This window comes from Episyrphus balteatus, chromosome 2, assembly GCF_945859705.1.
Source record: "Episyrphus balteatus chromosome 2, idEpiBalt1.1, whole genome shotgun sequence".
In the NCBI taxonomy this organism is placed as follows: domain Eukaryota; kingdom Metazoa; phylum Arthropoda; class Insecta; order Diptera; family Syrphidae; genus Episyrphus; species Episyrphus balteatus.
In genome coordinates, this window is record NC_079135.1 from 56,194,825 (window position 1) to 56,211,623 (window position 16,799).

Sequence of the window (16,799 nt, forward strand, 5' to 3'; positions counted from 1 at the left end):
TCACTAAAGTGGATTTCGTTCCCACTCAATGAGAACGAAGTCCTTCAGGTTACTTAGTTCCCGTGGACTTAGTTCCCTGCACCTAAAGTTATGCATTCGTAAAAAAAAGTTGAGATAATAATCAGACCTGACATTACGATGATAGAGAATGCAAAAAGAGTGGGTCACGCCAGTCTGTCTTTCTGTATAAGGAGCTACAGCCTAAACGGATGTACCTACCGATTAACATCAAACTTGGTACGTAGAGTTTTTGGCGACTTTTTGACAAAACATTTTAGAAAAGTTAAATTTTCTCAAAAAAGGCTCCAACGATTTTGTTAAAAAATTCAAATGATAGTTTTTAAATAAGTTCTATCTTTTAATGAATTTTTTTTTTTCGAAAATCATTATTAAAGGTACCTATCATAGAACGGTTTTTTTTTTTAGTGCGATTTTCTCCCATCCAAAAGCATTTATATGATTTAAATATAAATTCAAAATAAAATTTTGAAAAAACTAACTTTTGGATTTTGAGACATAAAATTTTTGAAAACAGGCGATTGAATATTTTTGAAATTTTGTTTCCAAAAAATTGTATATAAAATTTTTTTTTTAAAGCGGTTCTAAGGATTTTGAAAATATTTTTACTAAAAATGCATCTAATCATAATCTATTGACCTAAAAATAAACAACTATATTATACTACAAAATATTAAAGTTTACTCTTATGAGTATAAATATTTAAGGTATACACAACACATTAATAGAAAGATGTTCACTACACTAAGTACAAATATGTATATAAAAACTTTATTTAATTTTTAATATAAAAATTCTCAAGTTATGTTCAACTCCGAGTGAAAAAAATGGCCCTAAAAGTTAATTTCATTTAAAGAAAAAATTTTAAAAAATGATTTAAGGGTCCAGTGAAAAACGGTGTATTTAATTTTTTTCAACAAGTTCCTCCATTATACTAAAAGTCTCCATTAAAAATACGAAATCATTCAAATGTCATACAAAATTTTAAACTTTTTGTTTTAAAATGCGACTCTAAATTTTATGCTGAATTGGTTTGTGGGTTTTAGATTAGGATTACAGTCGATGAAAGTGAGAAATATAATTTTAATAATAGCTACTATGAAAATTGCAAAAAAAAAAAAAAATTTGAAAAAATTTACCTATGGAAGTCATGTTTTTTAATTTAGGGTCAAAATTTTGTTCAATTTGTGAATAATTTTGAAATTTTGATGCCAATATGTGTGTTTGGATTTGTTTGGTGCAGAATTTTGATCTATCCAATTTTGTGTACATGTAATTGAAAATTTGTATTGTCCGAATAATTATGCCAATTTGTTTCACTATATCAAAATATTGCACTATTTTATAAATTTTACTTTATAATTTTTTTTAATAATTCACCAACTGTTTCTTAGTTTTGAAATATATGAAACAGTAAACTATTTCAATATTTATACATATAAATAAATTTTATACTAACGGCATATAGGCATACGAGATTTCTTCCTATAATAACAATTAAAATTATTATAGTGGATATTATTATTATTATTGCATTTTGTACATTTGTTTATAAGTTTAGTCTCACTATTGTTGCATTTTTTGAGTAATGTTTTATTTAATGGACTTTTTATTATTGATGTTGCTGGTGTTGATGATGATGTAGTAGTTGTTGTTGTTTGATCACTTTTAGATGAAATTTCATCAATATTTAAATTTGTTGCACTTGTCTGGGAAGATGATAACGATAAGGTATCAGAATTATTAGAGATATTAAAATTTACACAACTTGTCCCGTTTGTGGTCGCTGTGGGATAACTATTGATAGTTGTTGTTGAAAGTTGATGTTCCTTATGATTTGTTTGTTGTTCTTGGTGACGTTCATCATTTTGTTCAGAATTTGGGTTGATGATACATTGAACATTTGAAGGCGGCGAATTTAATCCTACGATTTCCGATGGATTATGTTTAATATCGGCCAATTGATTGGCTGACATTTGAAATATTTTTTGTGTTTTCGTTAATTTTTGATTTTGTTTAATGAAAAAATGTAATGGCTTTTTGTTTTACACATTCGCAAACAAAATTAATTATAAACATTTTTTGTTTGTTAAAGAATAAAATGTTCCACAAAAAATGCAATCAGTCTTTAGTTTATTTTGTTTTCTATTTATGTATAAAGTAATGCACAGGATTTAACAAAAAATGAAATGCGGAAATGTTTCATCTTAAACACACTTTTTTTTTATTTAAGTCACTTTTTACTAAGTCTTTTCGTTAGGACGGAATATTTAATTTTTCTAGATCAGTCGAAGACACTATTTTTAATGCACATTAAGTCAATCATTTTTCGATTTTTTTTTATAACCGACAGAAGATAATCCTTCAAATCAAATCAAATCAAATATCCATTGACATAATTTTATAACAATCATTTTTTTTTAATTGAAATGCATTTCAGATAAACGAAAAAAAAATAAAAAAAAAAACAAATGAGGGCTACAAATTTCATATGAGTTTGGCAGCACTTTATGTCATTGACAATTTAAATTTCAGAAACAACGATGACAGGAAGTAACTCTGTTGTATCCGTTATTAATTTAAATATAAAATTTATGAAGCTTTTTGTTAAAGTATATTTTTAGTTTTGCCGAAATTTCGAAAGCAATAAACAGGAAATCCACTTTAGTTGACGGTTGAACATTTGAATTTAATAAGAATTAAAAAAATCTCGTCCACGATAATCGATCATTTTCGAATATCCTTAAATCCTTAACCGAATTAAGAGTTAATAGATGATACCGCCTCATAGAAATTAAAATAAAACAAAAAAAAATAAATTTTATTATGCAACCTAAATTTCGGCCAACATTTTCTATTGAAAAATCTTTAATTTCGTTTTTATTTAAATTCTTATTTTTGGATGAAAAATGAATTTGTTTGAAATGAAAGGAAAACTGTTAGTTTATTCCGCGCCCAACGTGCGTACATACGAACGGAATAAAGTGAAATGAAAGGAGTACATAATGTGCACAGAAGAAAGCACACACAACAAGTCACTCACTCTCTCACTCTCTGTGAGTCTTCTGTGGTATTTCTATGAACTAAACTAATTTTGCGCCGCACTATGTTTTGGCCCGGCCTGACTTGGCTTGTGTTTCGCTGACTGGTCCCTGTCTCTGATGTGAGCCTCTTTGGCCCCTTGGGGAATCTATCAAAGTTGCATAGTTCGATAAAAAAAAGACAGCAAAGAAACAACACAGACATTGAAATAAAAAAAGGGAAAAGTAAATTAAAACAAAAGTAAAAAAGCTATCCCGAAAAATTATAATATATTTCATAGATACATTTGTATCTATACCTTGGTATGCACATTTCTTTGCTTAAATTTCTGTGTTGCAGAGGCATACATAGCTCCCCACATACAGTTATTATTGTTAATACACAGTTTGAGTGAAAGAGACAGACAACCGCCGACATCGACAACAACGATAACACAACCGACCGACCAACGGAGAAATGAGGAAAACCTAGCAACATAGAAAAATATCCGCGCGGCATAACAATCCCCAAACCCCACTGCTACCACTTAATAGGCAGTCAACAGAAAGCCAACTGCATAATACTTTACTTCCTATATTTTGTTCTTTTTTTCTGACGTTTTTAATGTTCACCCGTAACGAAAGCGAAGCACAAATAAAAGAGAAACAGCTAAACCCGAAAGCAAAATAAAAGAAATAAAAAAGTTTGTTCAATTTATCTATTTTGCTTGCTTTTTTTTTCTTTATGTACAAGTTGACACAGTTATTCAATTGATAGAGCGAACGACCGCGGTGGAATGAATGTGTTGGGGCAAAACTACGTCAACACAGTCACACTCCAATGTTTATATGAAATGTATGCATGTGTGTATGTTTATTAGTACATACTGCATATGCAAAAGCTTTTACACATCATCTAGGATGTATCTATGATAAAGTTGTAGCTCTTCACACTCAAACCAAATTTTATAAATATTTTGTAAATGCATGGTGGGAGACGGAAGAAATTAGCGATCGTTAGCAACATAGATATTAGACAAAAATGTTGCTAGCAAGAGTATGTTGAAGTTTTTTGTTTCATTGGTTTTACTGAGAGTGTGTTATTAAATAAAATGGTTGGGTGGCTATGGTTGAATATGGTGATGAAAGCACTGGGGGATGACGGATTGCCTCCCAAACCAGGAAGAGACCTACTTTCAAAAGTGTATTGAATTTTAAAGGGTTTAGCCTGACTATAGATCTTGATTTGTATGTAAATATCTACATACTATAATACAACCTTTATGGAGGGAATTAAGTTAATTTTTGGTTCTTAAAGTAAACGTGAATACTTATTAGTAGTTTATAATTTGAATATCTAAACATTATAGACCGGTGAGCCCAACAGCAAATTTTGGAAGTGGAGGCATAACCAAAAGGAAATAAGTCAGTTCTTTACCTACCTAGCTTTTTATCTGTCCAGATATCGAATTCAAAGTCTGGTAACTTAAATTCAAAGCTTTGATCAGAGGGTTAAGTAACTTATATCTTGAGTCTTATTAGTTGCATTTCCGATCCAAGATTGTATTAATTAGTCTTGGGGAAAATGACAAGGCATCAGCTCTTTATATTAGAAATGTCAAAAAGTGAATCAAGCCCAATCACATTAAGCTGCGAATTAAAGTTGATAGATTATGATTAAGAAAAATATAAAAAAGAGTTTTTTTCACACATTAAACTTTGTTCGTTTTATATTAGGTACCTACTCAAATAATGATTTGTTGAGAAGGAAGTCATTTGCAATAAGAGAACAACAGAAAAAATATTTGAATGCTGTGGTTTTTAAGATGAAATGTCAACTTAAGCTTCTTAACAGGAATGTTTTAAGGACTACATTCAATCAATTAAAAATTTGAAGCCAAATAAATAACATTTGAGGCGAAATGCAAACACCAGTGGATTTATTGTTCTTAATTAAAAATTTAAAAAAAAGTTCACTGTGGTGTATGCGTACTTTTTTTTTGTGTTGTAAATAAAAACTAATTCTTCTATAATTGTTTATCTAAGCGCAGGATAGCGAAAATAAAAGTTGGGCAAACAGACCACAGTTTTAAACCTCCCTTACAATAATAACACACAACAAAAATGTTTCTAAACATGTTTAAAAAAAAATCAAAAGAAAATGAAACAAATTGTCTGTCTACTAAGAAATTAAACAGTTACAACTGTTACATAAGGCATAGAGAAGGAAACCCCGTACCGTAGCCATTAGAAGTACATAAATACATACATGTGTAAGTGTATGCACTTATAATGCTTAGAAAAAGTAGCCAAGGGGACATACAAAAGCTTTTCCAAGTACTTTTTATAGTACCATACAAAACCATACAAACATAATATGCCGGGAATACTAAATGCTCCCCACTTTATACTACATAGCTTTGTCTGTATTAATGCATTTCACTTTTATTTGCTGCTTAAGTAGGTGTAGGTATACGTGTTGGTATACCATACACAATATGTTGCCCACTGTGTGTAAATAAAAAATGACACACGGACACGGATAGATACACCCTATACGGCCGACGCACGAAGCACGACGCGTCATACCTGGTTGGTATAGGTAGTGAGAAAGTTTGTCTCTTCCTCATGTGTTTGAAGTATATGTATGGACACGGTTTGGCATATATACTCTATGGATCGTTGGCTTAGATGCACACGAATAGCTAAAGATACTCTTTTATATGATTTTTTGTATATGAATTCGTTAAATAATGGAAAAGTGTGTTTCATTTTTTTTTTATTTTTGCATTTATCGCTTCTTCTTATTATTTTTTTTTTTATAGGAAACGATCCCAAGCCTTTCGGATTCAAAATAGCTGTTGCACATTTTGTTTTCCGCCTTTTTGTGAAAAAGCAGAACTTTCACTTGCATTATTTGCCATAGTTTGTATCGTTTTGCGTTTAATTTTTGCGTCATTCTTGTGTGCAAAAATGGTAGATTTTTCCCACCTTTCTTTTTATTTGACGATTATGGTAAGTGATGATGATGATCATTGATATGACATAGGAAGCAAACGTAATTTGTTAACTGGACTAGTAAATAAAAAGATACTTCGGCTATATGTGTTTGCAAGTTTTTTTTTTTCTTTGAATGAATATGAATGAGTCAGATACTTTTTAAAAAACAGGTTTATTGTATCGTGTTGATGAAGTAGTCAACCAAAAACTTCATCATGCGAGTGAAATGAAGATTAGTAAGATTTTCATGAAATGAAACTAAGAGTTCACTGTGACGTTTAGCAATAGTGTTGAATTATTGTGCTGGTGTTTTTTTTTTTTTTCTAACATAACGTTGAGTGTGAAAACAAGACTACGCGACTTGATTGGCTAATTACAATGTTTTTAAGGTAGGTACTAAGTGAAATTCCCTTTTGCTTTCATTAATCTATAGAAGATGTATTAAATGCGTATGTATGTTGTACTTACTCACATACCTGATACCTATATTTATCTGTTGGTGAAATGAGATCGTAGTTTATTGAACTTGCCCGATGATAATTTAGTGAGAATAGGTATCTATTTATCTAGCTTATCTTGTGGGTGGAAAGGTGCGCCTTATTGTTGACGCATGTAACGCATATATATGTATCATATGCGCAGCTTCGGTGAAAAAATAGCATGATTATTTGAACCAAATTTCGGTGCAAAACAAAATAAATACATCGAGGAAATTTTGAATAGCCAAAAAGTTTATATTAAGTGTTTTATGGTATAGATCTATCTAGTTCCAATAGATTTTATTAATCACTACAAAACACTACATGCCCTTAAAATTTAAAAAAATGTATTATGAGTGAATTATGTTTGACGTTTTGTTGAATTATAATACTGAGAAGCGTTAATCTCGAAACACACTTTGGCATATACATAGGTGAGTACTAGAGTCTTCTTGGTCTAAGGACGCGAGCAGTTATAATTTTGTTTTAACAATTTTAATACAGATCTAAAGGTCGATCGTAGCCAAAATTAGTTTAAAATGAATGAACATCTTATACTTCCGGAACGTACTTTTTTTTTTATTTTTAATAGAGAAAATTTAAAATGAAAACTCATATATGTACTAGGAAAGTCCTTTTTTCTCACAAACGACAAAGAAGTAAATGATAATTTGAAACAACCGTTTGTAATGATAATTCTCATAGAACCTTTATTGTCTTTTACAAAAAGATGTACAAACCTCAGACTTTGGTTTCAAAAACATTATGTATAGGTATTATTATATTAAAGTGTAATGAAAGCTTTAATTGCATTTCCTTTTCAAGAAATATGAAAAAGGTCAAAATAATAATTTTTGTATGTGATATTAAAAATTGTTTGAGATAGCAAAAAAAAATGTTCACTAAAGTGAGAGTGTGGACGATGGAATTTGTTGAAAATGCTACTCAAAAATTTTAAGAAAAATAGTGTTGAAGGACATAATGTGGATGGAGCTTTAGACTAACAGAAGATGTTAATTCGCATTTGTATATTGTGTATAGGTACACAAGAAACTCAAAATCAACACCAAATTCAATAAGTGCAGCAAAAATGAGGTTGAAGCATTATTTAATAACAAAAATAGGGTGAATGTGGGTAAATGTAAACAATTTCATGTCTTTTTTTTTTACTTTAGATTTTAATATGTTTTTACGGAACAACTTGACAGGTATCTTCAAATGCAAATATGAAATATAAACAAATAATTAATAAATTGTTTAAATTACTGTCAAATATGGCATGTTTACAAATACCCCACCATGTTTGTGTTTTTTTTTACAAATTCGGGGTAAATGTAAATAGTGGTTTAAAATTTAGAATTTCCTCTTTATCATATGGATAACGACTTGAAAAACGTTCAAGGAGGTATTTGGCAAAAACTTTTTCAAATTCCAATAAAAGTTTTTGTTTTCTTCCTTTGATTCTTTATATAGACACCCAATATGCATCCTGAGCAGTTCTGAACGTCATATTTTTTGTTTTTTTACGTCAAAGACCGATTTTGCAACATCATCCACTGAAAACGATGTGTTGGCTACTTCAAAGTGTGACTCCGTGGCACTTTAGCAATAGTAATTGACTAAAAATACTTTATTTTTATTAAAACCAATAATTTCAGCAAAAATATATGTTAACATTTACCCCCAGAATACGTTGTTTACATTTTCCCATCATGAAAAATATTCTGGGGTAAATGTAAACACATGCAAATCGTCATAAATTACCTGTATTTTAATAGAATCTACATCAAAATTCAAAACTAAAAAGTATTTGCAAATTATACTGACTTAATTGAATCTGCAAAAATATTTAATATTTCTGAAAGACTAACGACTTGTTTGACACTTTAAAAAAATATCTTTCACGGAAAATACGCTCGTCGAATGAATTCTCTCTTGACAGCAATGAGTTTGACGTATAAGTTAAAAGATACATGCGTCCGCGATTTGTACTTATGTATGCGTCAAAGAGATTTAACTGAAGCTTGTTATGAGCCATGTTCTCATTTACCCCTGTTTACATGTACCCACATTGACCCTAAATTCAATCAATTAACAAATGAGTCTTTTCGGAGAGTTCGTTATCCAACCATCTTTTCCTTAACCATTGTACCAATGACAGGTGCTATTAGCCTAATGCTAATTAAAATATTATAATTGCCAATTTTTAAGTTAATCACCCATTGATATTGTGGCTTGACAAATAAATCTAAGTAGGTAGGTACACTGTCATTCTTCTCTGCTGATCTTAATTTCTTAAGTTGGCAGGTAGTTATCATAAAAAGCGAACAATTCTAAACAGAACCGAGAATAGTTCCTTTTTACATGTCAAAATATAAACTTTTTATTCAAATAATCAAAAATAAATTTCTACGCACCAAAAAACTTCAACTCCGCTTTGAGTTTCAGCATTTTTCTCTCAGTGTGTGATATACAGCTAACTCACCGACTTATTTCCCATATTGAAAATATTACACTTTTGTTTAATATTTACTAAAGTTCACTGACATTGAAGACCTTAAACTTTAAAACTAAATATATGCATGTATGAATATATCTACATAAATATCAACATTATATTTTTGCATAAGCAAATGTTTTATAAGAAGTAGGTAGGTACATTTGCATACCTATATTCGTGAAAGAAATTAAAAAGGGTTATTTGCTTTGACATTTTTTTTTAATATTTAGAGCAAACAAAATTATTATTTACATACCGGTCCACACTGCTGGGCCAGGCATAGTTTTTGATTCCCGTGACACCTGATTAGACGATATTTTGGCCGATTTTTCAGTAAGGATTGACATTAATTTTATTGTTTATAATATCAACCAACAAATTCACACTCACTCTGCACTGTTCTTGGACGTTTTTTATATATTATAAATTATATACTAAATCACTGTCGCATCATAATTTGTATTCCTGATCACTATTTTTAGAAGCCATTTTTCTAATTAGCACAGACATTTTTGATTTTTTTCTTTAATTTTTTGTACTCCATTTTGATCTCACTTAGAATGAAGAAATAAACAATTCTTAACTAAAAACACTTTTTATAATTTTGGAAATTCTTTCTAAGACCCTATTGAAGGAAAACGGAAGCCTAAGGTACAGACAATTGAAATTTAATTATAAAACGAAATACCCATATGCAAGTAAGATACTTCATGTTTTTTTTTTAAGATTTAAACTATGTATCGTTTGATTTACAGAATTTTAGTTTGAGTCCAGCCAGCCATCAATCTCGTTTTGTTTATTTTTTTTTTTATTGTTTTATGTATGCTGTTGTTGTTGTTTTGTTGTCTGGCTTTTATTGTTATTGTTCCTGTTGCATCACAACTAGTTAAAATTATCACTTACTAGAGTGTGATTTTCTTGTGGAATTTTTTATGATTTTTATTTATTTTCTTTTATTTTTGAATTTTGTTTTCTATTTTTTCGCAAGCAATTCGATTTCGATTCCGAGCGGGACCGCAAAAGGAGCACAAGAAAAGACATATGAAAAATACCGTTATACGTTACTACATTCAGTGCACATTATACAAAACACACTGTCATAATGTTGGGAGCCATAGAGTGCCAACAACCCGTAAACTTGCAATTTTTTTTAGTGTTTCCATCAGCTCATGGTGGTGTGTTTGTTGAGATACAATATTTCTTGTTTTTTTTTTATGTTCATTCACTTGCATTTACGAGGTAGATATAGATACTCGGAATAAACTTTTGAGAAAAGCCTGCAAATGATGTTAAATTTTGTTGAATCGGTTCGGCGAGAGAGTTTTGAGTGTAAGGTCTGAGAGTATTGGTATGAGAATTGCAATCGAAAGCTTTTAGCAGAAGCCAACATCATTTATGCTAAAAAAAAGCACAGTTGGTTGTTGTCGGTATTGACACAGGTGCAGTCTATACATGTTTGCATTCCTTGTTAGTGTGCGCACAAAAGAGAATATGTTTTTTAGTCCTCGAGTAATTTGGTAATTTCAGATCGAAGATGCATTTTGATCAGAGGGTTAATTATTACGGTGACCATATTTGTTCGAATTTCAATCAAATAAACTTAGCTTAAGGATTTTAGAATGTTTATAAAGCAATATTAGGAAGATGAGATACCTACCTAATTCAAAAATTCAATTTTTATGTAGGTGCGTTGGTAGGCAATAACAGATAAGTAAGAAATCTTGCAATTTCATTTCGGAATTTTCAGAAGTTTACTGGTACGTATTTATATGAGAATTTTTCGATAAAGTTACAACAATAGGATTGGTGTTTGTAAGAGTTAAAAACTAATACCTATACCTATCCCTCATTTATCTGAATACTGTTATAACTAAAAAAGCACGAGTGTTGAGTTATTAGTGCAGAAGTTATTGGAATAAAGTAATCTTTTATCCTGCAAAAAGTCTTTTCTTAATTTTAAAAATTGACGGAGAAGGAGTACTGGTTTTGTTTTAGAAACTTGCTTTTTACATACAAAAATAAATCAATACTTAATTTAAAACTCGTTTTCTGGAAAACCAGTTTTTTTTTAGTTATGAGATGACAGTGTTTCGCGTAAATAAGCGATATGCACTAGTGTCATGTTGAACCTTTTAATGCAGGAAATTTGATCAAAATTTACCAATACCAAAATTCCTTTTAGCTCTGAAAATATCTGAAGGGTTTAACTGCACTTAATGAAAGATGAAGGTGTGAGTATCGACATTTTAATTGGAAATCAGCATAATTGTGGAATTTGAATAGTGTTAGAAATCCTGCTTTTGTTGTGACGCAAATATGTATATGATGTGAACCACGATGAAAATAAAGACGGCTAATAAAATATTTTGATTTTGAAAAAAAAACTGAGCATTAAAAAAACATTCTGCACACAAGTATAAATGTAGACCTCATCATAAAACTATGGACAGTAGGATCTTAAAGAACGTTCTGCTCAAATATGTTCAATAAGTACACTTTACATAAGCGACATTTCTAAAATTGTTCAGGAAACGCAAAAAACAACATTATTCTAGTATATTTCTACATCAAAAAGTCATTTTCGAAAAAAAATGTCGCTTAATACATTCTTACGGGAAGGTATCGATATGTATGTATGTAGATGCACTGGTTCTATCTGTGTTTTGATTTTTAGTTTAGCATCTTTCTTTTTCCCATGTCTAACTGTCAAAAAATCATGACATCATAAATTGCTTCGCTGTAACAAGCTGTGATAGTGAGGTATCGCACTAAACTTACGTCATTGAAATAACTTTAATAATCATAGTTATCTATATAGTTTTTTTTTCTTGAATTCTCCTCGAAATTGACTAAACTATCAACAATTCTTCATAGCCGCATTATCAGAATGAAATCCTGTTCAAACTTATTCAACGCCAAGCACTAACGCCTGCCTATAGCTGTTGTTTTTATATCCCCAGCTGTCAGCAGACCTAGTACTTGGTAAAGTACAATGACCAATGTATGAGTTTGACCCAGAAAATTCTTCCAACACTGACTCAGATGACGACGATGAAATAAGCTGCATGCCCAATATGCATCATATCTTATATTGCACACGGACTATATGTCAGTTTTTACATCTATATAAAGCAGAGATAATTTAACACATGAATAAAAACGCTGTAGTATGAGTATTTAAGTGTATAACGGTGGAGATATGTGGGGGTGGATGGCGTGGGGAAGAACTACTACTCGATTTATTTATATCTAATATAAAATGTGGAGGCGACAATTCCTATGGAAAACATCAAAGAAAATAATTCACTGGTTCTCTATGGTTTGATTATGTGGTGGTAGTTGTATGGCCCTCAGAGCTGCATTGAAATAATTATTGCCAGCTCAAGTTATTGACCCAATGAACGAAGTGACTCCTTTTGGCGCACGAAGCTTATCACACTCAAGACTCAAGGGGCAAGTGCAAGTAACTGACAACACATAATGCCATTGAGATTTACTGCTAGAAAATGGGGAGGAAGTGAGTTGGAGTAGGTATATCTATGCATGTCAAGCTGAGCTTGTGCAAGGCGAATAATAATTAGTTTGGAAAAAGGGTTTAATCAATTAAAGCAAATTCTGAAGCGTTTAAAGTGATTTTTTATTATTGGGTGTACAATTTTATTGGATAATTGGGCGATGGTAGGAAATTGGAGTAGAATGATGACGTGAGAAAATGGTAAAAAGTTTTTTTTTTATTATTTGGTTTCAAAATGCAGGATAACTACGCGTTCACGACCTTACTCTTGTTAAACCATCGCATAGGTTAAATATAGTCACTGACCGACCTCTTATTGATTCCCAAACTTAATATTCGTATGAAAAAAAAACTTAGCTTCAGTTTTTCAATGCTTTTTATATTTGCTAAGGAGGACTTAACGAACTAAGTCCTCTGTTATCTCTGATTACTTTTTTAATTTATTTTATTGATATAATTAATCTTTGTTAAAATATTTATACAAAAAATATTACTTACTTTATACGATGGAATTCCAACGCTGCAAAAGAAATGCTCGCGTCATTACCCAATTGCCCTGAAAATAAAAGAGGCATACAATTTATCAATACATATTAAATTTTATAGTTCAATCTTTAATTTCATAGTTATGTTTGATTTTTAAGATATTTATATTTTTTTGTAAATTAAGAGGTCTGGCCACCCTGCTTGAACGAAAAATTCCTTTTTTGTTTTTAATTAACAAATCCGAAACTGTGGGCCGGAATATTTTTATTCGTCTTACTCAATACTTATGGAGAAGTGTTTCAAGAATAACATAGTCAAATTTTATTTGAAAACATTACAAAATGGCGCAGTGATGTTGGAGGGCCTTCACAGGATACGCCCAGGGGTTACTCGGTTATTGTGAATCGAATTTTTATCATTTTGCACCAACCTTTTTCAAGCAAAAACATTAATAAAAAAGTAATTAAGTTATCAAAAAAAGCGACACATAAATGACGGTTACTTAATAAATATCCCATAACAACATCAGATGAGAATGCATACATATTTTATTTTCTTGTTTCATACATGTTTTAAACCTTGTTTATTAACTAAATAAAAAAATTTATTTCATTAAATTATCTTTACAAATGCGAAAGTTTTCTACCACGTTTATAAACGTTGAGCCGTTTATGTGATGGTCCCACCCCCTCTTAAGACCACGCACATTTTAGTTTTTAAACATATTTTTATTAAGTTATGAAAATAGGAGGTATATGTTTTTTTAGTAAGCCCAATAAAACATGGCTAAGTTAAAGCTGAAAAAAATTGAAATATTGTCGATGTTTTCGAAAACTGGTATCTGGCATAATTCAAAAATCTTAATTCTTCAGAACATCTGTTTTAAATTTCCAAGTTTGTCAATTTTCCTTACTATTTTCATAAATTGCAGAAAAAGAATCAGCAAATCCTTTAAATTTATACCGAGTTTAAAAAAATTAAGAATGTATTGTTTCCAGTATATTGGCATTAATAACTCAAAAGCCAGGATTTTTGAGTTATGCTGGTTTTCCAAAACTGGCTGAATAAAAAAAATCAAATCGCGGACGCATGAGAGGTAATCACTTTTTGATTTGCAATATTATGTTGTGATTTTCTTGCTAACTTACGATATAAAATAAAAAAGTTATTATTTTCTGCCTTTTTCTAAACGAAAAGCAACGCGAACGAGCGAAAACCTATTTCTATAAAAGAAATCGGTACACTTAGTTCGTGGGAGATTCTAGATAGGGAAATTAATTCCCGGGGTAATTCTTTTTCTCCGGGGAAAAAAAGTTCCGATAAGGCCTGATTGTGTCTATTTAGGTACACTTAAATATTTGAAATTTTAAGTAATTGATATTTTTAATGTTTATATATTGTACCAATAAGTTTTTTCATACAATGTCACATCCGTTACTAAAATGCGTCACACCCGTTAAATTTTTTGAATTGTTTTAAAAATACAGTTTTTTCATAAATTTCCTTCAAATTTCCTTCAAATATATGAGTACAAAAGAATTTATTTTCATTCAAAGATGTAAGCACAAGCATCCCATATTGTTAAACTGCGCAACATCCTACAGTAATCTTATAATTTGAAAAGTTAGTGTATGGTCAACACTCAACTCAACAAAGAACAACAGTTTGACAATTGTGGCTATCCGAGAATTTTAGCTGTTAACAATTTGGTAGATTTCGAAATTCAGACCAGAAATTAGCCAAATGGATTTAATAGAGAGTAATTAAAATGTATTTAAAAGTAAAAGAAAGAGTAATTTAATTTATTTAAATTAAATTTATTTTATTTAGGTAAACAAATTTCATGAAGATAGAAAAAATTGAAATAGAAGAAATTTGATTTAGAATTTGATGGACCTGGAGTGACAGTGAGAAAATTTTGAATTTGCGAAGATATGAGTTGGTTTATACATTAGCGATAAACTGTTGCACCTAACTTTTAATTGAAGCCAAAATTATTTTTGTATAAGAAATCTGTTTTAAACTTATAACATAATCATAATTTAATATACAAAAGATAAATGAAATATTTTACTTGCATAATTTATTTTGTTATTACGATTTAGTGCAACAAATCAGGTTTTTCTACGTGGTGACAAAACAAAAACTGTCAACATGTTTATTTGAACTGAAGGTTGTGCGGTACAAATAACGGTATTTCAAATGCCAAGTCCAAGGATTACGACCACATTGGCAATATTATTGAATGTGTTTTTTGCCTTTTATTATATGTTTGTTTTGTTATTTAATTATATTCTTCGATGAGTATTCCAGTGCTTAAACATTTTTTTTTTGCACACTTGAAACACAGGAAAAGTACCTTTACACAACTACGTCATAAACACTTTCCAGTGCGACAGTTCTATAACCATATTAAGCTTAAAATGCTTATAAATATTTATGAGTAAAAATAATATCTAAGATACAAATAATGATATAAACATCAACAAAAAGTAAAACATATCTAATATGTTTTCACGATTGGGTTTCATTCTGACATTGAATTTATAAAAACATGACACACAACAATGAGGAAGTTGAATTGAACGTTTGAATGCAGTTAAACATCATCACACCGAAAAAATTAAATAGCTTAAATTAATTAATTAATTAATAAAAAAATTAATATTGTTCTTCAGAGAAAAACAAATTCTTAAGTTCCAAAAAGTAAGCAATTTAAAATATTTCATTAAGATACCTACATTTAATAAATAAAATAGCAAGATTTTGTTAAAAATTTTATTTTTGGTATATATTAAGCTTTTTTTTAATCGTTGAAATTTAATGATTTTTTTGGAGAAAGTCAGCATTTAAAAAAAACATTCTATGGTAGGTACCTAAATAATAAAATAAAAGCAAACACACATCTCAGAAAGGTAATGACAAAATGAACAACAAAAAAAAAACAGAAAACACTCAAATATCATTCTTTCGCACACAATTCATATCCCCGGAAATTATTTGTGTGCTAAAAACAGATGGAGACTTTCAATTTCGATGGCCGAACAAAGGTATCTTATAAATGGAAATTATATCTTTAACATTTAAACAATTCTCAAAGGTAAATAAAATTTAGTTTGACAACAATTTTGTTCAGTGTATTCAGTATTATTGCAGAATTTCTGTTCGTAAAGCACTTTATTTTTAATAGAAAATAAACGAAAGGGAGGGAAACAACGTCAAGCTAGGCGATAACGCGTACATGCAGTGCTTTGTCTAAACTTCGGCTTTGATTTACTAATATTTCTTGACCCATTCAATTTGATCAGAGTATAGAAATATAAATTCGTGGTCACAGTAATAAATGATCAGCTATGCAATTTTTCTTCTGATTTTGATTGTGAAAACTGAAATAAAATAAAAAAAATTAAAGCACGGACAAAGGAAAAAAACAAACAAAAAACCTATGTACAAATTAATAATTATTATGACCAGCTCACTACACAAAGGTTTAAAGTCATGGTCAGCTCTTTATCATAAAAACATAAAATGCGTTTTTATTCTGTTAGAAATTTTTTATTAGGAATCATAAAGCTTATCTTTATACAAACGGGTCATTTTCACATACCTTACTTTTAACAAAATGCATATTTGTTTCATATTTTTAAAAATTAAAAACTGTTCACCGAATCTATATTTGTTTATTCAAGTAGGTAGGTACTTCTAGATTATTAGATCTATGTGTGTATGTATACAGAAGTAGGGCAGGCATAAATATTAGTTTTTATATATAAACATTGTCT

The 16,799-nt window shown here is 29.9% G+C and overlaps 1 protein-coding gene across 1 annotated transcript in view; it reads right to left on the minus strand.

Annotated features, from left to right (window-relative positions):
• The window catches only part of LOC129908331 (hormone receptor 4-like), a 59,744-nt gene extending 50,206 nt beyond the window's left edge, over positions 1-9,538 (minus strand). Inside the window, 1 exon segment of the mRNA XM_055984749.1 lies at positions 9,274-9,538. Within this exon segment, the coding sequence (XP_055840724.1) occupies positions 9,274-9,364 (91 nt within the window). The 5' untranslated portion in view covers positions 9,365-9,538.
• Between the last annotated feature and the right edge of the window lie 7,261 nt (positions 9,539-16,799).